We start from the raw sequence: 24,256 nt of genomic DNA, 5'->3' as shown, positions 1-24,256 counted from the left end.
CTCAGGTCATGATCTCAGGATCATGAGATCAAGATTCTCTCTCTCCCTCTCCCTCTGCCCCTCTCCCCACTCTCTCTCCCTCTCTAAAAACATAAATTAACATAAAATAAAATAGGTATTTACAGCTATAAAATTTCCTCTGAGCACTGCCTTAGTTGCATCCCATAAGTTCTGAGATGTTGGGTTTTCCTTTTCATTCATCTCTAAATGTTTCTCATTTTTTTGAGATTTCTTTTTTACCCATTATTTCTCTAAGAGTGTGCTGCCTAGTTTCTACATATTTTGTACATTGTCCTTCGGTTTTCATTTCTAGCTTCATTGCGTTGTGGTTAGAGATGATACTTTGTATGATTACAATCTTTTAAATTTATTGAGATTTCTTTTGTGGCCTAACATGTAGTCTTTCTTGGAGAATGTTCCAGAGAAAAAAATGTATTCTGCTGTTGGGTGGGGTGTTCAATGTACATCTGTAGGTCTAGTAGGTTTATAGTGTTAGTCAAGCCTCTATATCCTTATTGATTGTCTGTCTAGATGTTCTTGCATTATTAAAAGTGGTGTATTGAAGGCTCCAACTATCATGGAGAACCACATCTCCCTTCTATTCTGTCATTTGTTTCATATGTTTTTTCATTCTGTAATTTGTTTCATATATTTTGGGGCTCTGTTGTTTGGTGCATATATGTTTAAAATTATTGCATTTCCTGATGAATTGATGCTTTTATCAATATATAATGCCTCTTTTGTCTCATAAGAGTTTTTTACTTAAAGTCTATTTTGTCTAACAGTATAAATACCCCAGATCTCTTTTGGTTACTATTTGCATGGAATATCTTTTTCCATCCTTTCACCTCAACCTATTTGTGTCTTTGGGTCTAAAGTGAGTCTCTTGCAAATAGTATATAGTTAGATAATTTTTTAAATCCATTCTACGAGTCTCTACCTTTTGATTACAAGGTTTAATCCATGTAGATTTAAAGCAATTACTGATAAAGAAAGACTTAGTTCTGTCATTTTTTTTTTTTTTTTTTTTTTTTTGAGAGAGAGAGAATGAGAGAGAGAGCACATGAGAGGGGGGAGGGTCAGAGGGAGAAGCAGACTCCCTGCCGAGCAGGGAGCCCGATGCGGGACTCGATCCAGGGACTCCAGGATCATGACCTGAGCCGAAGGCAGTCGCTTAACCAACTGAGCCACCCAGGCGCCCTTAGTTCTGTCATTTTGTTATTCATTTTCTATATGTCTTTTTTGGACATCATTGCCTCCTTACTGCCTTCTTTTGTGTTTAATCAATTTTTTTTTTTGTACTGAACTGTTTTGATTCCTTTTGTGTATATTTTATTGACATTTCCTTTGTGGTTGCCATGGGGACTACATTTGCCATTCTAAAGTTATGACAATATGATTTGAATTAATACCAATTTAACTTCAATAGAATATAAAAACTTTGCTCCTTTACAGCTCCTTTGTTACTGCTGTCACAAATTACATCTTTTTACCCTGTGCACTCAAGGAACGTAGATTTATAATTTATAAATTATAAATTTTATGCATGTGTCTTTTCAATCATATAGAAAATAAAAAAGTAGAGTTATAAACCAAAAATAGAATAATACTGGCTTTTATGTTTGCCCATCTATTTACCATTACTGAATTATTTCCTCATATGACTTCAAGTTACTCTCTAATGTCCTTTCATCTCAACCTGAAGGACACCTACTAGCATTTCTTGTAGAGCATGTCTAATGGCAATGAACCCCTTTAGCTTTTGTTATCTGGAAATTTCTTACTATTTCCCTCATTTTTGAAGGACAGTTTTGCTGGGTATAGAATTCTTGATCAACAATTTTTTTCTTTCCACACTTCAAATATATCTTCCTTCTGCCTTCTGGTCTCCATGGTTTTTGATGAGAAAATAGCTGTCAGTCTTATTGAGGATCCCTTGTGTGTATGTGATGAGTTGCTTCTCTCTTGCTGCTTTCAAGAGTCTCTCTTTGTCTTTGACTTTTGACAGTTTGATTGTGTTTCCCTGTGGGTCTCCTTGAGTTTACCTTACTTGTAGTTCATTGAGCTCTTGAATTTGTAGATTCATGTCTTTCACCAAATTTAGGACATGTTCAGTCTATTTCTTCAAATGTTCTCCTGCTGCTCTCTCTCTTCTCCTTCTGGAACTCCCATAGGTATATGATGGTCTGCTTGATAATGTCCCAGTGGCCTCTAAGGCTATCTTCAATTCTCTTCATTCTTTTTTCTTTCTTCTCTTCAGACTAAATTATTTCAATTGTCATATCTTAAGTTTGCTGATTGTTTTTCTGCCTGCTCAGATCTACTGTTGAGCCACCCATTCTAGTGAATATTTTATTGTAGTTATACTTTTCAGCTCCAGAATTTGATTACTTGTTACAATTTCTATTTTGTTACTGATATTCTCATTTTGTTCATACATTGTTTTTCTGATTTCCTTTAGTTCTACATCCATGTTTCCTTTAACTCTTTGGACATCATTAAGACAGTTGTTCTAAAGTCTTTATCTAATAAATCTGATGTCTGGGTTTCTTCAGGGATGGTTTCTGTCCACTTGTTTTCCCTCATTCAATGGGTCATGTGTTTCTGTTTCTTTGTGTGCCTTGTGATACTTTGTTGAAAACTGGACATTTAAATATTATAATGTGGTGACTCTGGAAATCAGATTCTCTAAATCCCCCAGTTTGCTGGCTTTTCTGTTGTTTTTGTTGTTGTTTTCATCATTTTTGAAGGCGGCAGTAGTCCATCTGTTTAGGTACTTTTCCAAAGTATTTTTGCAAAGACTGTATTCCTTGAGGAGTCTCTGTTCTTATAACTTGTGTTCAGCCAGTGTTTAGACAGAGATTTCCTCAAGTGCTGGGAGAAAAAGAAAAAAACAGAGAAGAAAGCACCGGGGGGGAAAGCAAAAAAGAAGAAACACACAGAGAGACACCAAAAACAAACAAATTCCTCTCCCAGTCTCTGCAGTACTGGGGCATTCCTTCAGCCTCCTCAGGATCAGCCAGAGATGAAAGTTTAGAGTCTTCTCTGTTCTCTTCTGAGTATGTATCTTGCCCTGAACAAACAAGTGATTTTCTAAATTTCTCTATATACAGAGGCGCTTTTGAATTTCCCACAGATCTCCCCCAACTATTGCTCCTGGGCATTAGACAGCCTGTTGTATCTCTCAACCAGTAACTTTTGTCCCAGGTGTTTGCAGTTTGTTAGTTCATCCTGCAATGGTTTCAAGCAATGCCTGCCATTTTTCCAGCCTCTGTCCTGAGTTAGCCAAAAGAAAGATAAGCACTTGATGTCAGTCCTTTAGGTAACCCCAGACAGGTTAGAATAGACTCACGTAATAATTTTCAAGTAAAGTCTGCTCTGCTCCCCCTGGAATCAGGGACAAGAGTCCCACATCAGGAATGTAAGTTGTCATCTCCAAGGTCACTGCTATACTGGGAAGGAGTGGGACAAGGGCAAGTAAAAATGCCACAAAGCTCTCCCACTATTTTCAAGTTGCCTTTTTCTTGGTTCAACATTTGCTTGGTTGCTCTAAACTTTAGGCTATTTTTCAGAGTTCTGAGTTGGTTCTGACAGTTTCTTCTCTTTTGATGTTTCTGTGGGGGAATGAGTGCTTGGAGTTGCTTACTCTACTACTTTCCTGATGTCACTCCCTGATATTGTTCTAATTACTAAGTTTTACGGTTGTTTGTTATGCAGTATATTAGTTTCCTATGGCTACTGTGGCAAATAACCACAAACTTTGTGTCTTAAAACAACAGAAATTCATTCTTTCACAGTTTTGGAGGCCGTAAGTCTGAAATCAGTTTTACTGGGCTGAAATCAAATTGTTTTCAGAGCTGTACTCCCTCCAGAGGTTCTCAGGAAGAAACAGTTCCTTGCCTCTTCCAATTTCAGTTGGCTGTCAGCGTTCCATGTCTTGTGGCCAAGGAAAGGAATAGTCGGCCCACTCATGTCACAAAAGTCTGTTGTTTTTTTTTTAACTTTTCTATCAAATGTCTGCATGTGACAACAGGGTAGTCAAACCAAATTATTCAAACTTTTGCAGAAACACCTGGATGTGTTTAGTATCTAGCTCTGCCCTGAATCCATTAGGCTCTTGTTATGGGCTGAACTGTGTCCCCTCAAAATTCCTATGTTGAAGCCCTAACTCCCAGTACCTCATAAAGTGACTATATTTGGAGATAGAGTCTTTAAAGAGTTATTTAATTAACATGAAGTCATTGAGGTGGGCCCTAATCCAAAATGACTGGTGTCCTTCTAAGAAGAGGGGATTAGGGCACAGACAAACAAAGGGATGACCGCTTGAGGACACAGAGAGAAGACAGCCATCTACAAGGCAAGGAGAGAGGCCTCAGAAGGAGCCAACTCTGCTGACACCTTGATCTTGGACTTCAGCCTCCAGAACTATGAGGAAATAAATTTCTATTTTCCAAGCCACCAGTCTGCAGTACTTTGTTATAATAGCCTGAGTGACTAACACCCTGCATCTCCTGTTAAGGGTAAATCAACCATCTGTACCAAAAACAGAGACATTTGGGACCTGAAATGATTGTGGTGGGAAGATTCAATCACGCTTAGGCTTTTGTCCCTGATCACAGACACACCCCTTCCAGTTCTGTTATCCATTTCTCTATCTGTAGAAAGAGGGGAAGCAATCCTCAAAAACATTTGATAAATAAAGTGAAATTGTTGACATTTCTGAAGTCCTAAGTGCCCAGACAGAAAAGGTAATCACTCTATCCCAGTGAGCCAGCCCCAGACAATCTAAGTCACTGCTTTGTCATGTCTGGCTACCTGAAGAGCAGCTGAGTTCTTTGGGCCCAGATGGAACATCCCCCCAGGTGAGCCTGCTCTCCTCAGATCCCAGCCAGCCTCTCAGCCACTCGAGGAGGGTGGCAGGAGCATAGACAACCTGTGGGAGCAGCTTCAAAATCAGTCTTCTAAGCACAAGAGGGACATCTGCCCAACATTCTGCTCCATCCACCAGACTGTACAGCTTGAGAAACTCACTTGTAGAGTCTCCTAGAAAGAGAGTAAGATGCTGTGTCCATTATTTGCACAACCACCTGCTAACACTCAATAAAAATGTGCCAGCAGGAAAGTGTGTCCAAGTTCCAACTAAGTACTTAATTAGGGGAAGCAGGTGGAGAAAAAAAGTTTTTTTGGTTTGTCTTGACGTTTTGTGTTCAGCAGCATGTCTAGCCTTGGCTATCAGATTTCATCATGAATAATGTTCTGTGGCAACACTCCATGCAATCCCTGCAGGACAGACTGACTTCTTCAGAGCCAGGGAAGGCAAGGCAGAGGCCCATCAATGTGGGGAACGAAGTGTGATGCGGCCATCAAAAGAGGACATCCACTCCTCTGTGCTTCCACCTCCAAAGTTCTGGAAGGTCTAATAAATCCCATACCTTAACACCCCGACGGACGAGGCAGCTGAGTGTGCACCTAGTTGGAACACCAAGGAGAAAAGGCGTCACACTAAAATCACATTCTGTGCTACAAATGAAAGAGAAGTTTATCATATGCAGATAAACCATCTGCGTCTGTGCATAAAGCTCACGTCTGAAGTAGGTGTCACACCATGTACTACACTCCTAGCACTCATGAAAAATGCCGACACAAAACTGCAAATATGAACAATGACCTGAAAGCCAGCATTGGCTGAGATCTCGGACCTTAACTTACAGAATCATAAACTCTCCTGTAAATAGGAAAAGAAGCTAAGACAATGCAACTAAGTGAAGTAAATGGCATTTGTCCACATTCTCTTTCTACAGTGTTTGTTTTCATGGATAGCTCATCTCTCAATTTTTAAGTTTTTACTTAAGTTTTTACTTAAAATAAGAGGAAGCAGACACACAAGATTTTGCTCTTGTGAGAATAATGTTGAAGGTTAAAATCGAAATAATACAAGTGTGAATTTCCTAATAGCCTAAGGCTCTAGATAAAATCATGGAAAGTCTTCCTGATGCATCCGTGTGGAGCCCTCCTCCGTTCTTTTCCTAGTTGTCATGTAAAGAAGAATTTCCAGAATCCAGAAACTTCCTAGCTAGGTTTGGTCCCCACAACTCCTCCAAAGCTCAGTTTTCCACTTTGGGATACAAAATGCTTGTAGACCCAGTGAGGACGGGAGGCAAAGCAGATGGGTGGCCAGAGCACACGGCTGGTCCCCTCTGAGCAGCTCCCATGGCCTCGCCAGAGAAACAAGCAGTACCAATTCCTCCCACAGTGATCCTGGGATGTAATCCTGATGTGTAGGAAAGTGCCCGGCATGGAGTAGATGTGCAACAGCACTACATTAACATACATACCACATACAAACATCCCCTAGACAAAGAACGTTTGCAAAATGCCATGTACTTCACTTGGTTGTGTTGTCTTAGCTTCTTTTCCTGGTACTTACTGCAAGCACCCCTGGGAGCAGGGAGGGAGAACCTGGTAGATAGCAGGCCACAATGATGACGTTTCCAAACCCTGCAGCGCAGGGAGAAAAGGAAGTGCATGAGCAGGGGGCTTGCAGACAGAAACTGCACCCCCATTCATACCTGTGCTCAGTGCGGCTCTTTTCTCTGTAAACATCTTAAGTGCCAGTCATGTGTCTCTGAGCAGCCACCAAATGCAGCCTACCTTTTCAGTAGGAACACAAAACAATACAGGCTGCCAAAAGTAGCATTTCTGTTCTGTGGACCCCAAAATGGCACTGGGCTCCCATTTTGAAAGGGCTCTATCACATCCACGGCCATGAGAAGAGGAAACAGAGCTTCGGGTTCTAAGCATGCGACTCCAGGAAGCCGCTCAGACACCAAACCTTAAAGGAGATAGAGTGGAGTCCCCCCGAAAGACAGGGCTGTCAGCTTGGACGATTTGCACACTATCACCGAAGAGCAACTGTGGATAGACCACTCTTGCCAGAGAAAGAAAAATGAAGATTATGGCAATTTAGGCAAGAGTTGGTCACTCTCTAGAGTGGTCTTATGCTTGGCCTCTGCCGTCATCATTCCTCTTTCCAGGGCCTCACGTTGTACTCGCCTTTTGTTGTAATGGATATTGGTTAAGACAAAGGACAGAGGAACCAGTTCAGTGCTGGCCACTTTTCGCACCAAGAAAGAAACCCTAAACCAGCAGGGGAAAGGCAGTTGTGTTACATATCATGGGGGTGTGAGTCACTGAAATGGTGACTTCCTGAAATTTTTCTCCTTCTTCCATTGGCTTCAGAAGTGAGCCGTGGACACGGTCACAGGCAGGGGGGACGTTCCAGGCCACACGTCAGTGCAGGACCAGCTGGAACGGCAACCACATTGGACGTCATTGCCCTCGCCGTCCTTCTCTCCCTCCCGGCACAGACTCTGACCACCGCCCCCCCCCCCCCATCTCCCATTTCTGGACGGCAACTTCTCCTGCTGCAGGACTCTGAGGTCCCACCCTTGCCCCACCGCTGACCACAGACACAGGACAAGCACTCATGGGATGAAGCCAGGAAAGCATTTCGAGCCTCTGCAGAAAACCTCTAAGCAAGTACCAAATGGTATTATTCTTTTCCTGCCAAGCTCTCCCGGCTCTAGGCAAGAATATAAGGAATTATTAACTTTACTTCCCAGGCGAGGAGGAAGAGATGTAATTAGAGCCCTGAGGTTTCCCCACAAGGCATTAGCGAGTAAATTTGCCAGCACTCTGATGAGATAAAACATGGAACTTTCTATTCTGTGCCAATTGCTTCTTTGTCTGGAACACAGAGTCATCTTCATAAGTGAAACTAGAAAGAAAGAGAGAACAGTAACAAAACCAAGGGAGAGCCCTCCAGACTCTCGTGGCTCTGGCAGCCTGCTTCCCCTGAGACAGAGCACAGCCCCACACCTGCTGCTGACACCAAAGCTGAAGTGAGTCCACTCGGAGACCGTGAAGGCTGAGAATAAGGAAAAATCACAATTCTTGAAACATTTACTAGTAACCCTAGATAAACCAAGTGAGAAAGGAAATCTTACTCAAATCCTATTGCGACAAATCTCATTACAATAAACTCTCCACCTCAGCATCGACCAAGCATCCCTAATGACTTGGCCGTTGGTTTACGAGAACTTATGGATCACTTACAGTGTGCCAGTCCGTGCGCTGGGCCTGCAGTGATCCATTTCACACAACAGCCAACTTCACATCCCATTTCGAGACAACCACACTGTGGGACGGTGGCTTTTACACCTCTCCACGTTCTCTCAAATGCCCTTCCAGATGCATCCTCCTCACCCTCCGAGGCTCATCCCAGTTACCACCTCCTCCACAGGGCTTTGATCCTCACCCACCACACTTCCAGCAGAAGTAGTTTCTCCACGGGGCGCCTGGGTGGCTCATTCAGTTAAACGTCTGCCTTCGGCTCAGGTCATGATCCTGGGGTCCTGGAATCGAGTCCTACTTCAGGCTCTTCTGCTCAGTGGGGAGCTTCCTTCTCCCTCTCCCTCTGCCCCTACCCCTGCTCATGCGCTCTCTCTCACTCTTTCTCTCTCTCACTCATCCTCTTAAATAAATAATAAATCTTAAATAAATCAATAAAATCTTTTTTTTTTTAAAGATTTTTTTTATTTATTTATTTGAGAGAGAGAATGGGAGAGAGAGCACAAGAGGGGGGACGGTCAGAGGGAGAAGCAGACTCCCTGCCGAGCAGGGAGCCCGATGCGGGACTCGATCCTGGGACTCCAGGATCATGACCTGAGCTGAAGGCAGTCGCCCAACCAACTGAGCCACCCAGGCACCCTAAATCAATAAAATCTTTAAAAAAAAGAAGAAGAAATAGTAGTTTCCCCTCTTTTGGAACTTCCTCAGTTTATATTCTAAGGGACGTGTTATGTGTAACTTTACTATTGTGTACTGTGCTACCTCCCTCCCTGCCAGAAACTTCCAGAGATGAAAATCCTAAGGACAGAGCCCAGTGTGTCTTTTAAAATGGCTTTGTGTCAGAGCGCCGGGGTGGCTGTCAGTGAAGCGTCCGACTCTTGATTTCAGCTCAGGTCATGATCTCAGGGTCGTGAGATCGAGCCCCACGTCAAGCTCTGCACTCAGTGTGCTTGAGATTCTCCCTCTGTCTCCCTCTGCCCCTCTTCTCACTCATGCTAAATAAATAAATGCATACATACATACATACATACATAAATCTTTTTAAAAACAAATAAATAAAATGGCCTGTGTGCCTTGTATCCCCCCAGCACTCCAAGGGCCATTCTCTGGACAGCTGCAGGAGTGTCCTTTGGGAGCTTATCACAAACGGAGAGTCTCCACCCCAGCCCAGACCTACTTGGTCAGGATGTGCATTTACCACGTTACGCAGGTGATTCATATATACACTGAAGTTTGAGAAGCACTGTTCTATACAATAGAGGCTCAATGGGTATCTTTTAAATAATAAGCCAAGTTCTACACAAATATCTTCCCCTCACACACCCCATCCCAGGGACTGCAGATGAGCTAAGTAACCCCATCCTGAGGTGACAAGAGTGCTTGGTCCTTGCAAGCCACCCATGGCCCCTACGCATTCAGCAGCAAGTAACTTTCTTGTTCATCACAAAACGCTGCCTGCCTGCCTCCCTACTATGTTCCAGGCCCTCTGCACATTTCATAAGAACATTGACCTCTCAACACACTGAACCGGGTTTGCAGATTTGGGAGTTTAAATAAAGGAGGAAAGTATGTGACTCTGTGTGTTAAGTACCTCCCAGGTGCTTGTCCCCTCCACAGACTCCTGGTGGATCAGGAGGGACACAGCCCCGGACCAGTCCCCCGTCCACCCGCCCCCAGGACTCAGCTGGCCTGGTCCTCCAGGGAGTAAAGCCCTGCGTCAGTGTTTTCTCACACACCAGCATGCTTCCCGACCCCTGGAAGGCTTTTGAAACACACTGCAGGGCCTGTCCCCAAGCTTCTCACTCAGGAGACATTCTCATGCCTGACATAGAAACTAGAAAAAGAAATTCAGACAGAAACACTAAATAAAGGTGTCTTTATTCCTTTGGCTTCCCTGACAAGGAGTATCTTATCCAACCTTGTTCTCTTGTGTGTTTCAGAGATAACCTGGAGAAAAGACTAAAGAAGTGAGGCCTCTGTTTAATGAAGCCCACTGAGAAAACCAAGTCCAGAAAGTTCCCCAGGCCTTGGTCAGAAAAAGAGGGTCTGGTTTTCCACCTGTGTCTTCAGCTTTGCGTGTTAGAGCGAGAGCTGTGTGCTAAGGGCCCATGCCAGAGAAAATTAATTTGGCCAGCAGTGGGGAGCCTCAAGCCTAGGCTCGGTTGTCCTTCATGGACAAAAGTCAGCGGGTGCACCCTGCTGCAGCCATTGCTCATTTGCTCTCTGCCTACAGCTGTGCCCGTTCACGGGGCGCCCCTGGCCTCAGACTCACCTCCTCTCTCACACGCCTTAGCCTCCACCCAGGGCCATCATGCAATCAAGATGGCCTGTAGAAAGAGTGGAAGAGTTGAGAGTTCCACCTCTGTTCCCAAATTCCTCTCCTTCCTCCCGCCTGGTCATGCTCTAACCCCCACATCACCTCAGTGGTCAATGTAATCACAACACTACACAGCACCAGCTCCGGGTGTTTCTAGAATTGGATTTGCAACCTCCTTTTAGAAATCACTCACCCCACTCCTGTAGTGCCCCAGTGCCAACTGTCTGTGATGTATTCATTGGGAATAAGAAATCACGGGTCAGTAAGGTTGAAGACCCAAGCCTCAAGGCTAACCAGCTTCCAGAAGAATCCTTAAGTCTGCATTCTATTTCCAGACCCATCCTGAGTGTGCTAAACCTGGTTATCACCAGGACTATCTATCAAGTTCATAAGTGTCTGGGGGAACCTGGAAGTTATTTTAAGCCCTCTCTCTTCCCCACATCCAGCAGAAATGGGTGTGAAATGTGACAATCAGCATCCAAAGTCCTGAAGACTCTTCCCAGGCCAACTATACCTGAAAGCCTTCCTTTGACCCAGTCTGCCCTGTGTCCACTCAGCTGCCATGTCGGTCCTTATCTGCTTCTGCTCCAACTCCTACTTTGGTGCCTCATTTTAACTGTTTTTTTCTGGCATCTAACCAGCTCCTCTATCTTCTGGTCTCATGTTGTTACTTCTCCTTTCTAGCTTGGACATTTGTGGCCATCTACATGGGAATTTGGTACATTTGACCCCTTTGGCACAGCCTGGCATTTCTCAAACTCATCCCATTTCCTATCTCTGGTCCTGGACAGTAGGAAATCAAAAAGCTCCATGAGAATTCATATTTACAGGCATCACAAGGTCAGATCCTGTGTCCACCTTATTTTCCTACTCCTGCCACACTGCCTAGCACATAGTAGGTATACAACAAATATTTTTCAATGAATGAATAAATTACAGATATATCACACGTTAGGCAGGAAGATGATGAGTTAATGTAGCTTTCATTGTGCAAATACTTGGAGTATTTCTGGGTAATCAACAAATGTACAACCCAAAGGATTAATGCTCATAAAGTGCTTTGAAATCCACAAAATAACAGTGCTATAAAACAGTCAATTGTTACTGAGTAGAGGTGACCAGAGGAACAGAGCACACCATTCATTTGGGGTGTAGAAAATAGGTATGAATGAGGGTAAAAGAGAAATGGGACATTCCAGGGAAAAGAGGAAATAATCAGTAAGCAAAATAAAACTCACCTTTATCATAATCATCATCTTCAACTGCTTTTCCTTGAAGTTTCTGAAGCTTTAATCTTAGGGATTTTACCTATGTTGGTTTGAAGGGGAAGAAAATGAAAGTCAAATTAGGATAGCATTCAAGCAAACTTATTTTTTTAAAGCTAAAAACACTTAGAAACGATTTTGAAACTGAAGTTCTTTATTCTCCTTTAAAAAAAGAACCACAAATGTACATTTTTCCAATGCCAGATGCATTAGTTTCTCAAAAAAAAAGTTATATAAAGAGAAAGTGTAATTTGAGCATAAAATCCACAAAAAGAGCTAGAAAGTTATTTTAAACAAAAACATCACATTGTACCCTTATCTGCATGAAAAAAAAATGCATAATAAAAAGGAATGCAAACTTCCTGACCTGACCAAATGGTCTCCGTTCTCAAAATCACATTAAAATTATGAAGATAAACACACTAAGATTGGAAAAGAAGCCAAGAGAAGAAGAGCATGAGCTTAAATGGGGCAGGTTGTCCCGCCAGCCGGGTGAGATTGACAAGAAGGACCTCATCATACCCTTCTAGAAAAGGGCATCACCCTATTTAACCCACATATAGACAAAATGATCCCATTGTTTGTCAGAGAGTTACCAATACTCATGTTTAATTATTTTTCCTCTCGACAGGAGGCCCGAGATATTCTGAAGATAGATTCTTGGCCTATCAGTGAATGGATGTGGGCTTGCTCCCCAAAACACACCTTCCTCCCATCCTTTGCCTGGCTTACACCTCCATGTCCTGCAACACCCAGCTCAGGTGTCACCCCCTCCAGTCTGTGTTAAATGTCCTTCCTCTATACTGCCATTGTGACCTGTGCTTCTCCTATTCATATGACCCATTTAACAAATATTTACTGAGTGTCTCCTCGGTGCCAGGCACTGTTTGAGGTGTTTAGGATACAGCACAAAATTCTTAGCCGTCTCTCAATGCACACTCTTGAGTAGGAAGACAAAAATTGACATAATAAGTATGTTTTATGGAGCCTTAGAAAGTGATTGGGGTTAAGAAAGAAGAAAAACCATAGAACCCAGTAAGGGGCATCAGGAATGCCGTTAGAGGGTGGGGCTGAGAATTTAAGTAAGATCTCACTGACATTTGAGCAAAGATTTGAAAGTGGTAAGAGGGGGAACCCTGGGGCTCCTGGAGAAAACATTTCAACAAGGGAAGAGTCAGCACAAAGGCTCTGGGCAGAGGTGTTGCTGGTGTTGACAAGTAAAGCAGCAGGCCACTAGGTCTGGGGTGGATTGATTAAAGGGGGACTGTAGATGATGAGATCAGAGAGGTGATAAGGAATGCATCATGAAGACACACGAAGATGACTAAAAAAAGTGCTGATGTTATCCTGAAGGTGATGGGGGCAGTCAAAGGTTTTGAGCACAACAGTCCATGATCTGATTGGGGTCTGACTGCTGTGGGTAAGGGCAGAAGTCAGATAGCGGGGGGGGGGGCAGGGGGGCATGGAGATCGCCCAGGATGGAGGGGACGGTAGCCTGAATGATCGTGGGCACAGTGAAGATGGTGAGAAAGGGATCTGATCCTGGGCACATTCTGAAAACATCGTTGAAGACAGGACCGACAGGATTTGCTCATAGGTCACATGGGGGGTAAGAAAGCGTTTGAGCTTCTGGAAGAATGGAATTGCAAGAAATTATCATAGTACTTGGGACACCATGTTACTGCTATTGTTCTGTTTCATTTTGTCTGTGTGCATCTTTCACACTTGAGCATCTTGAGGGCAAGAACTATATTCTATTCATTCTATTCTATTCAGAAAATGGCAGGGCTCACCCTTACTCGGCTCTCCACTGCTGTGGGCACACGGAAGGATGACACGTCTCTCCCCACCTTGCTGTGGGTCATGGGGTGTGGGTGCAAGTGTTAGAGGTCACTTCTGCACTGAGTATTTAGTTGCTCTTGTAGGATCCCTTAAGGTTTTCTTCCTTGTCCCCTTGACTGAGGGACCATATGTTCAGGTGGTGTAGGCAGGGTTCCTGAGTGACCCTGTGGAGCAGATCCCCCAACCGCCTCCATGGAACTCGAAGTTCATTCAGCAAGAAACACAACTTTGTCCTATGAAGGTTCTGATATCGTGTCACTGTCTATTACCTCTTCTAATGCAATCTCTATAGCCAGGCACAAGGAGTCCATAAATACTTTCTGAATGAATGAATGTTTACATTAACCCCTTTATCCTTGAGTTGCTCCATATTTCAAGTGCAAACTGCACCAGTAACCTAGTTGTACATATTAGGGATAGAAGATCTGTATGGGTGGTTCAGCTGCCATATAAAGCATACTATTACCATCACCACACCCAAGACTTGGTATTATTAAACAGTTACTAGAGCCGAAGCAGAAGAACTACAAGAAAGAAGGTCATAGAACTTCATGCAGAGCCAACATCCACCTCACCTTCTCCCCCTTATCCAGTGATCCCTGTAGGTCACTGAATTGATGCCCCAGGAGATGTTTGAATGTCCATCTTTGCTGGAAGCAGAGCCACTGATGGTCATGTCTTATCTAGTGACACAACCGTGTGAGGCAGGCAATTTCCCTCCTTCTCCTGCAGCTTCCACGAGCTGAGGCAGGGCTAACTTGCAAGGTTCTCCCCGCTTCCCTCCTCTGTGCACCCAGTTAGCATTTCCTTCCATCATGATTGTCTCAGCCCCATGCAATCCCTGGCAATGTCCCTGGATGGCTATTTCTAAACAGCATAAAATACCCATTCTGTCGATTCTCATTCGTGGTAGTTGTATTCTATAAAGTCCCCGGAAATGCTCAGTTAGCAAACACTAAGCCATTGCTTCCAGGGGAAACAAGCATTCGGCTTCTGAGAGCCTCCTATCACAACGTTTTTGCCAACTGATCAATACGTAACCTTGTTTTATGTGTGCTTCAGTTGAAAGATGCCTTATTTAATATATATTGCTGGCTCGTTAACAGAACTCACGGCCACCGGCACTACAGCTCGTGCCTGCACCGAGCTTATCGGACACGTTTCCACCATAAGGCACATGGCAACCTTCTCACACTTGGGAGCACAAGGCAGCATGGCGGCCCTATGCCGGCGGGCCATTTGAAAGTGAAATCCCCAACATAAAGCACTAAGTAGACCACAAAAAAGGACACTTGTTTACAGGATGGCAGCTGCAATGAGAAGGGAGCATTGCCTTGTTCGATCTCAGCTGGGAAAGTGCACATTAGGCAACCCAACCTTTTAGCCACTCTGCACACATCCACAAATGACCGGGAAAAAGCTGTGAGCATTGACTCTGGAGTTCCCAATAAACTGTAGAAAGTAAGCAAACAAATACTGAGGATCGGCTATATTTTAAAAGGACCAAAAACTCAAATTCCTGAGATTCGTTTTTTTACTTAAAGAGAAGGGAGAAGGGGTTAAGGAATTGGAATGTAATATCTAAAAGGCCCCAGAACGCTAGAATCCCAGTCTTTCAAAGGACATCTCCCCAATCCTGAGTGCCTCTCCAGGAGCCCGAATGAGCAATCTGAAGCCTCTGCACAAACGTGATAGAAAAAGAAGCAAAAGGCCCCCCTCACGCCAGATACCTCCAGCTGTCAGGAGCCTCTTCTTCCTATTGAAACAAAATCTGCCTTCCTATAAATCTTATGCCCCAAACAGAGTTCTTTCCATCACTCCTACCACACCAAAGAACGCTAATTCCTCTCCCACACAACAGACATTCAAATCATTGAAAACAGCATCATGTTTTCTGCTTTTTCAGGTGTTAGTTTACCATAAACAAAGGTACTTAAACTACAGATTAATTGTGTCCAGATCCTATCACTTGAGACAGGATATGAGTTTAATTCGAATTATGGGGAGAAGGGTGAATTTGGTGTTTTTGACCCAAATTATCTTATTCTGAGCTATTTCTCTAATGATAATAATGACCAATATTCTGGGCACTTGCTCGGTGCCAGACCCTGTCTGAAGCTCCCAGCAAGTGTGAGCACATTTCATCCTCATGAGAATCTAATGAGGTGGGTACCGAGGTTTATCTCCACGTTCTAACAAAAGCATCTTGAGGCACAGAACGATTAAGCAAATTACCTAAGGCCCCACAGCCGGGAGAGGAAAATGCCAGGCTAGCATCCAGGCAGGCCCATGAACCTGACACACTGCAGGGCACCGTGGGATCACAGGCACACACACACACCCCACCAGGTGCCCACGGGCAGCAGGGATGTCCTCCAGAATCCCCAGGGTGAAGCGGCAGCCACCTCGTCCTTCTTCCGCAAGGAACACCTCTCTCGTGGGCTCTGACCAATAAATTCTTTTAAAAAGCTGCATCTGGGTAATAAAGGTTAAAGGAAGAGATGTATCTAGGGTTGGTTGCATTTTTTTAAAACTAAAAATCCTGAAACCCAAAAGGTAAGTCAGGGTGGCTTTCCACAGCCAGAGCCCCAGGAATGCCGACCTTCAGGCCCTGAAATGACCCAGTGGCTCGGGGAGCTGGCAAGGAGAGCCCGAGGCGTGGCTGGGCCCCAAGAGCCACAACTGCTCAGGGGTTCGCAGACTCCAGTTTATTACAAACAAGATTCTCGGGAGGATGTGAGTTACCTGCAGGTAGGAGGAGATAGAAGAAAGGAAACCCAGCAAGCGGAATCGTGTGGACTGCAGAAGGATCGCTGCCAAGGTAGTTCCTGTTTGTTTGGCTATTTGGGAGGGAGAGCCACTGGTCATTGGAATGGCATTCTACTTTTGCTTCACCTGAGTCAAAACTTGAATTTTTTGAGATGGAGAAATACAGATATGTTGTCAAGAGTTTTTTAAGAGATCTTGGAAAGAAAAGGTTGAATACAGATATTTACAGCTGGAAAAGTGTGATGACACAAAGCTCCACTTAGTGCCTGGGACCTTGTGATTCATAATAAGAAATATGTATTTGGTCTTTGTTTATTTCTGACACAGAGCTCCTAAAACCCTAGAAATTTCCTGTGAAGAGGGCAAGAAAGGTGTCTTTTGTTATGTTAATAAGGTGACTTTTGGAAGACACCTAAGGATGAGGGCTGGTTGCCAGGGGAACCAACCACATGATTGGGGGGGGGGGGACTTACAGCCCCACCCACCCCCACTGCCCCGCCCCCAACCTCCAGGGAGGATAGAGGGGCTGGGTGTTGAATCAATCCCAAATGGCCAATGATTTCATCAGTCACGCCTATGTAGCAAAGCCTCCATAAAAACCTGAAGGACAGAGTTGGGAGAGATTCCAGGTTGGTACACATGTGGACATTCAGGGAGAGTGGTGTGCCTGGAGAGGGCCTAGAAGCTCCACGCCCTTCCCCCTACACCTTGCCCCGTGTATCTCTTCCACTGGCTGTTCCTGAGTTATATCCTTTTATAATAAATGTATAATCTAGTAAGTAAAACGTTTCTCTGAGTTCAGCGAGCCACTCTAACAAATTAATCGAACCCAAGGAGAGGGTTGCTGTTGGAACCTCCCATCTATAGCCAGTGGGTCAGAAGCACAGATGATAGTCTGGACCTGCAACTGGCCTCCAGAGAAGAGGCAGGCAGTCTTGTGGGACTGAGCCCCTCCACTGTGGGAGCTGATACTATCTCTGGATAGATGGGGTCAGAACTGCGTTGAGTTATGGGACACCCAGCTAGTGCTGGAGAATTGCTGGTGTGGACAAATACCTCTCCAAGGTTGGAATTGATGACGAGAACCCCTTTACACTTTGCATATCTGTCTCTCAGACTCTTCTTATGTCTTAGCGAGTCAATCCAAGAAAGCCATCAACTAGGGATCTGTGGTCCCTCTTAACGAGATTAATCATTTTACTAAAAACAAAAATGAATCAAGCAACAGCGGAGGGCCAGGACGGATGCAAGGCATCAGGCATCCAAAACTGTCTAAGAGACGTGACCTGTGGTATATAGAGCTCATGGTCAAGTGCAGAACTTGGACCCGCAAACAAATGCTTATTAAATGTGATGAGTGCTACCATGGGGCACGTCCAGTGTGCTGTGGGAGCAACATGGAAGGAGGGATTCATTTGGTCCAGAAGGGGCAGGAAATGTCTCACAAGGAAGTGGCTTCAGACCCACACCAAAGGGATAATATGAGCTTGGCAGGTGGAAAAGTGTAGGAAGGTCATTCCAGGCAGAGGGAGAACTATAGGCAAGGGCTGAGGCACAGCTTTCCCTGGTGCCTTCAGAACAGGAAGCAGCACCAGATGGCTGAGCCAGCAGGAGTAAGGCACTGGGGCAGGCTGGTGCAGGTTGGGAAAGGTCTCAATTATCAGGATAAGGAACTTGGATACCATCCCGAGAAGAGCAATGAGCCACCAAAGGTTTCGAGCCAAGGAATAACACTATCCCACCGGTACTTCGGAAGATAACTCTGCTGGCCATCCGGAGGATGAACTGGAGAGGAGAGATACTGGAGGAAGGTAAATATGTCAAGAATCTCTTACAAAACCCAGGTTAAAAATAACAAGAGTTTGAACCAGGGCAGAGGCCATGGCTGTGAGAGGCAGGTTAGCTGTAGGACTATGAGGGCTGACCAGATGGGGGAGTGAGGATGAGGGAGGTGTTGACGATGCTGGATGGATGCTATTCATTAACATCAACAAAAATGTATCAAGACCAGAGCCTTTTAGAACAGGTTTGGTGGGGAAGACAATGACGTCAGCTTTGAACACACCTAACTCGAGGGTTCTGTGCATCACCTGGGAACGGAGACCTGCACGCATATCCGGCCTGACTTCAGGATCTCCTTGTGATACAAATCACATGGTTGGGCTGAGGTCCCTGAGGGCTGGAACAGGGCAAACAGGGACAGGGCCAGGAACATCAGGCCACATGTAAAGAACTGAAAGTAAATGAGTGCAATTGCTGGGAATGAACACGACCTTCACATTTTCAGGTACTTCTACCAAATGCCTGATGAGTGGGTGTTCTACTTCCTTGTGTACATGTACATGTATGCACACATACAAATACACACATGCACACACTTACACACATGCGCACACATCACATGCACATACAACACAGAAGGAAAACACAGACTTTCAGTAGGATGAGCCACACACAGCGCAATGGGTCAGTCACAAAGCATCTCTGCCTGGGTTTCTCGGGGAACTTTTCGGGGGTAGCACAACACTGCCTACTCACAGTTGTACCCATCTCTCACATAACCGGGTGGACAGCACCCTCATGATGCCAGGGCTTACGTGAATACAACCCGTCCTAGCTTCCAAAAGCCCTCAGCTTCTCACTGCAGCTGGAGAACAATCCCGTGCAGTGTTACCGTCTTTAAATAAGGGAACTGAGAGCCTGAGGGATGTAATGCCCAGGAACGAAGCCTCCTGGCTGTGTCAGGCAGTTCCCACTGAGCAGGATGAAATGCAAGGGGCACAGTAAATGCAGATGAAGCCAGCCTCACCCCCATGATGGGGCATCACCGACTTCAGACCCCTCAACCACACACCAGCCAGCTCCCCTGCCCCTGCCCCCAAGTTCCTGTTTCAGAGCAGAGCTGGGCAGAGCTAACCACATATCTCTTAGGCCGGGAAGTGCAGAGGAGCCTGCGGCCCACCAGAGAGCAAATCTGAGCAACTACGACAGAGAAGACGGGAACAAGGACAGATTTGTGTTCGAACTGAAAGACAAGAAACAGAAGTACAGCGGCATCTTTTTGCAGCCGGTTACAAAACGAGCTGCTGCAGCTTCCGGGGGGGACGCCGGCGGTCAACCCCAGAACTCCTCAGTTCCTGCCCTCTGCCTGGAGCGGATCTGAGCTTGGGACAGTCACAGCCCCGCGGGCTGGGAGACACCGACCTCCAGCCACCTCTGGTCACTCAGCAGGCAGTCCAGCAGCATGGGCTCGCACCTCCTGAGCAGGGTCCCCCAGCGCTGAGCGTCCCCCAAGCTGCTGCCCGCAGGCCAGGAGGGGCCCGGGGAGCAGAAGGAGGCGGTGTCCGTGTCCGGTAAGGAAAGCGGCTCCCTCTCCGGCCCGCGGCTGCCCCCTGCGGCCTGCGCAGAGTCTGCCAGGCGCTGAGCAGTCTTGAGACTCAAGTGGGGAGAGCGAAGTCGAGGGTGTTCGTGTGGCCTGTCCAGGCTGGCAGCCGTGGCTTCCGTCTCCTCGGGGCTCTGACAAGGGGCCTCGGCCTCTCTGGAGGGCAGGCAGCCCTCCGCCTCTCCACGCTCCCCAGCAGAGCCAAGCGAGAGCTGTATGAAGCTAAAGCTTGAGGTAAAGGCGTCCTGAGAGCCGGCAGGGGCTGAGGGGACCCTGGGGCCACTTCCGAGGCTGCAGCTGTTGCCAGTCACCTCCTCTGGGGCCAGACGGCCTTTTGTCCAGGTTCCCTTCACTCTTCCACCCCTGGCAGCACCCCAGCCAAGGCCGGGGGCCTCGGAACTGTCCACGGACGGGAGCTCGTCCTGCCCCCCAGCGTCCCCAGGGCCACACAACCTGGCCGGCCTGGCAGGTAGTGTGGTGGCAGCTCTGAGCTGAATCCCAAAGAGTCCTGGGGGTCCTCTTACAGGGGTCAGAGCCAGGCCGAGGCAGCCCACGGAGGTCAGAGCCGAGGCTGCTGTGCTCCTAGGAACAGGGCTCCCAACCGAGGGGCCTCGCCGCTGGCCTCCAGGATCACGGCCACACCGTCCAGCCCTGGACTCAGACTGGTGGCACTCCTCACCGCACGCCCCTCCCTGGGCCCGTAACGGAGCGGCCGCCGCTGGGCAGAGGAACCCAATCCGGGGCCCGGCTGCGCCTCTCATGTAGCCCGGCCTCCGTGCCAGGCGCCTCCTCCGAATGGTCGCTGCAGGTGGTAAGCAATCCTGACCGCCTGCGAGGAAAAGAGAAACAGGAGCATAAACACACAACTCTCACCGGCTCGCGGGAACTGCACTGGGAGAGCATCTGGGGTTTAGAGGGCACCGCTCTGTGCATGTGTCAGACAGATGCCGGCTCAGTGGTCATGGGGCCCGCCCGGCCGGGGATTCTGATGACCGTCTCCAACGCGGCCGTGAGGTATGCCGACACGTCAGCAGGCCCACTGGAGACACAACCTCAGTGGCTCCTTCTGAACCCTCCGGCATCTTGCCTGTTGGGCTCTTGGGCCCATCGGCACTTTTCTCCCAGAGTGGGCCCGGAAAGCGAGCGACCGGAAGGCAAACGCCAGCACCCTCCTCCAAACGAGATCCAATCACTCGCTCTAGCTATGTACTGAACAATACGTGAGTTTTCATTATCGGAGCTGTCCCTGTCCCTGCACGCAACTGGACCCTGGAGAGCCGGCTGGGGCACAGTTTACGCCCATCAGTTCATCTCACACCTTGGCCCACAGGAGGCCCTGCCTGATGTGCCCTACGAACCGGGGCCGTGTCCTCCGCCCAGCTATGCAAGAAGAACAGAAACAACAAAAAGTGCTGATAGCGCTCAGGCAGGATCGTACAGCGGCCAAGAGCAGAGACTCTGGCACCACATTGCCTGGTTCAAGCCCCGGCTGTGCCATGGCTGGCTGTGACCTTCCCCACGTTACCTAACCTCTCTGTGCCTCGGTGTGCTCAGCAGTAAAATGGAGACGTTACCAGTACCTCTCGCACAGGGTGGCTCTGCACATTTAGCCAAGTGAGTCATTAGGTGGAGACAGCCTAGAACAGTGCCTGGCACACATAATAAGTGTGCTGAGGTGTTACTATTTCTCCATTGCATAGCACGTTGTTACTCAGAATATGTGCATAATCTACATTCATTTCACGTGCTCCCTGCCAAAATCATGTGAATCAACCAGGCCAGGAATTGTAACTTTCCTTCTACAGTGAAGGAAACGGAGGCTCAGAGAAATTGACATTCCAGAAACCCCTGCAAGTGACTGAGTGACCAGCATCACAGTCCCCTGACTCTCCTGGCCTGCACGGCCCTCTCGCTGCGGCGCTCTGCCACACCATGAACCAGATGAGATGCAAAGCATACAAGGAAGACCAGGCAGCACGGAACATGGCTATAGGTATACTACAGCCTCTGGTGAGGAGTGGAACACACTTCGTGCCAGGCGCACACGTCCTGCTCTGCCCCCAGAACATGGACAGGCCCAGGATCTTTGTCATGGTAAGCGGAAAGCGCTGGGCATTCGGGCTCCCCCTGTGTTATGATCATGGCACACACCAGTCTTTGGAACAGGTATCAATGGTAATGCCTGGGGAAATGAGCACAGCAACCCACGGGCTACCCGTTTCCTGAATTTGAGCATCTAAGGACAAAAGAGACCAAGACAGGTTCACCCAGTGACCTTCTCTTGCCAACTGGGCGTGCCAACTGCCCGGTGCCAGGGAAGGGCTAATACCACGTACATAGAATTCTGGAATTCTGGAAGCTGGTAGTGGAGGGACGAGCGAAAGTAAGGGCTATCAGGGGGTGGGAGAGGAAGTCAGGGTAAAGGAAGGGAGGGAGGTATATAACATAGAACCCTAGGGGCTTAATACCATTTTTCCATTTCATAAATAATAAAATTAAAGCCCAGAAGGTTTTAATTAGCCCAGAACTTAGATCGTAACTTGCCAAAGCCTGTTTTGCTCATTATAGGACAATAAACCAGCACAATGCCCTCCTATGCCCCTAAGTGGCTTGATAAATGATGAATGAATGGATGCATGGACGGACGAGGGAGGGATGGGTGAACCAAGGCCTATCTGATTCCAAAACAAATGTTCTTCCTATATCCTTTGCCTCCAAGTATATCACTTAGGATGATAATTTAAAATGGCAGGAAGTCAGAAGAAAGATTGATTTTTCTTTTTCCTTAATGACACAGGCCATGCAAAGTCGGAATTGGTAGAAAAGGACATGAAAAAAATGTACAGAGGGGCACCTGGGTGGCTCAGTCAGTTAAGCATCTACCTTCAGCTCAGGTCATGATCCCAGGGTCCTGGGATCAAGTCCTACATGGGGTTCCCTGCCGTGCAGGGAGCCTGCTTCTCCCTCTGCCTCTGCCTCTCTCTCTTTCTCTCTGTGTCTCTCATGAATAAAGGAGAGAAAAAAATCTTTTTAAAAAATTTTTTAAATGTACAGAAGGAATTAATTAACTCATTAGTTAATAGTCCAAATTGGACCACCCATTCAGATGGTTACTATCAAAACAAAAACAAAAACAAAAACCCAGCAGTGATTAAGGAGGGCACTTGTGATAAGCACTAGGTGATGTATGGAAGTGTTGAATCACTACATTGTACACCTGAAACTGATATTACACTGTATGTGAACTAACTGGAATTTAAATAAAAACTTCAAAAAAATTAAGACATTGAAAAAAAAATTTTTTTAAACAGAAAATAACAAGTGTTGATTAGAATGTAGAAAAATTGGAATGACTGCGCGCTGTGTAAAATGTTTTCAGAGTAGCTGAAAAGAGTACAGTAGTTCCTCAAAAAGTTAAAAATAGAATTACTGCATGGTCCAGCAATTCCACTTCTCATTATATACCCAGAAGTATTGAAAGCAGAAAAGTATCTGAGATATTTGTACATCCATGCCCACAGCAACATGATTCACAATAGTCAACAGTAGAAGCAAGCCAAGTGTCCATCGATGGGTGAATGGATAAACAAATGTGGTAACATACAATGGAATATTATTCAGCCTTAAAAAGGAAATTCTGACACAGGCTACAATGTGGATGAACCCTGAGGACATCATGCTAAATGAAATAAGCCAGTCACAAAAGGACAAATATTGTATTTATATACATATATACATTTATATAAGGTATCTAGAGGAGTCAAATTCATAGAACCAGAAAGTAGAATAGTGATGGCCAGGGACTGGGGGAAGGAGGAACGGGGAGTGAGTGTTTAATGGGGACAGAGTTTCAGTTTGGGAAGATGAAAAAGTTCTGGAAACGGATGGGGGTAATAGTTGCACAACAATATGAATATACTTAATGCCACTGAATTGTACACTTAAAAATTGTTAAGAGGGTAAATTTTATGTTATGTGTACTTATCCCAATTAAAATTTTTAAAAATCTTTAAATAGGTCAAATTGGGTCACCATGCTATGTGGTCCGAAGGACCCCCCCATCCTTTCCCTCAGGGGTTTCACTATCTGAGGATGTCCCTGTATGTCAGGGTCCTGACCACAAAGAGAACCCACGTTCCTACTGGGGTGCTGGTAAGATGTCATTGGGCCACAGTGCTGCATGAGCAACAAGTCAAGAAGACCAGACATGAGAAAAATGTTCACCAAATGTGGGGATGAGAGAGAAGGGTCAGGTGTGTGGATGGCCCAGCTCTTGCACCCACCAGACCCTTCATACCTCCCATCCCCTGGCGTGGGCCTTCCCAGAAGGTGGCCCAAGAGGCAGACACAATCACACACTATTAATCCTAACCCTCAGGAGAGGGCAGAACTGACAGCCGGATCTGAACAGCACTTCTGGAATGAGCTAGAAGGATTAGAAGAAACCATATTGGGCAGATGGCAGCTCGGAACCTCTAGAAAGACCCCCAGTTCCCTATACCCAAAGTCCCCTTTTTTCAATTTTTTTTTTCAATTTTTATTTTTTGAGGC

General features: G+C 46.2%; 1 protein-coding gene across 1 annotated transcript in view; it reads right to left on the bottom strand.

Annotated features, from left to right (window-relative positions):
* The window catches only part of DISC1 (DISC1 scaffold protein), a 366,980-nt gene that overhangs the window by 293,893 nt on the left and 48,831 nt on the right, over window positions 1-24,256 (bottom strand). The window contains exons 2-3 of the mRNA XM_078077709.1: window positions 19,528-20,534; window positions 11,686-11,755 (exon numbers count right to left, since the gene is read on the bottom strand). Of these exons, the coding sequence (XP_077933835.1) occupies window positions 11,686-11,755; window positions 19,528-20,534 (1,077 nt within the window). The remainder of the gene's footprint in view (window positions 1-11,685; window positions 11,756-19,527; window positions 20,535-24,256) is intronic.

The sequence above is a fragment of the Halichoerus grypus genome, chromosome 7, assembly GCF_964656455.1.
Source record: "Halichoerus grypus chromosome 7, mHalGry1.hap1.1, whole genome shotgun sequence".
In the NCBI taxonomy this organism is placed as follows: domain Eukaryota; kingdom Metazoa; phylum Chordata; class Mammalia; order Carnivora; family Phocidae; genus Halichoerus; species Halichoerus grypus.
This window is presented reverse-complemented; position numbering and strand designations above follow the sequence as displayed.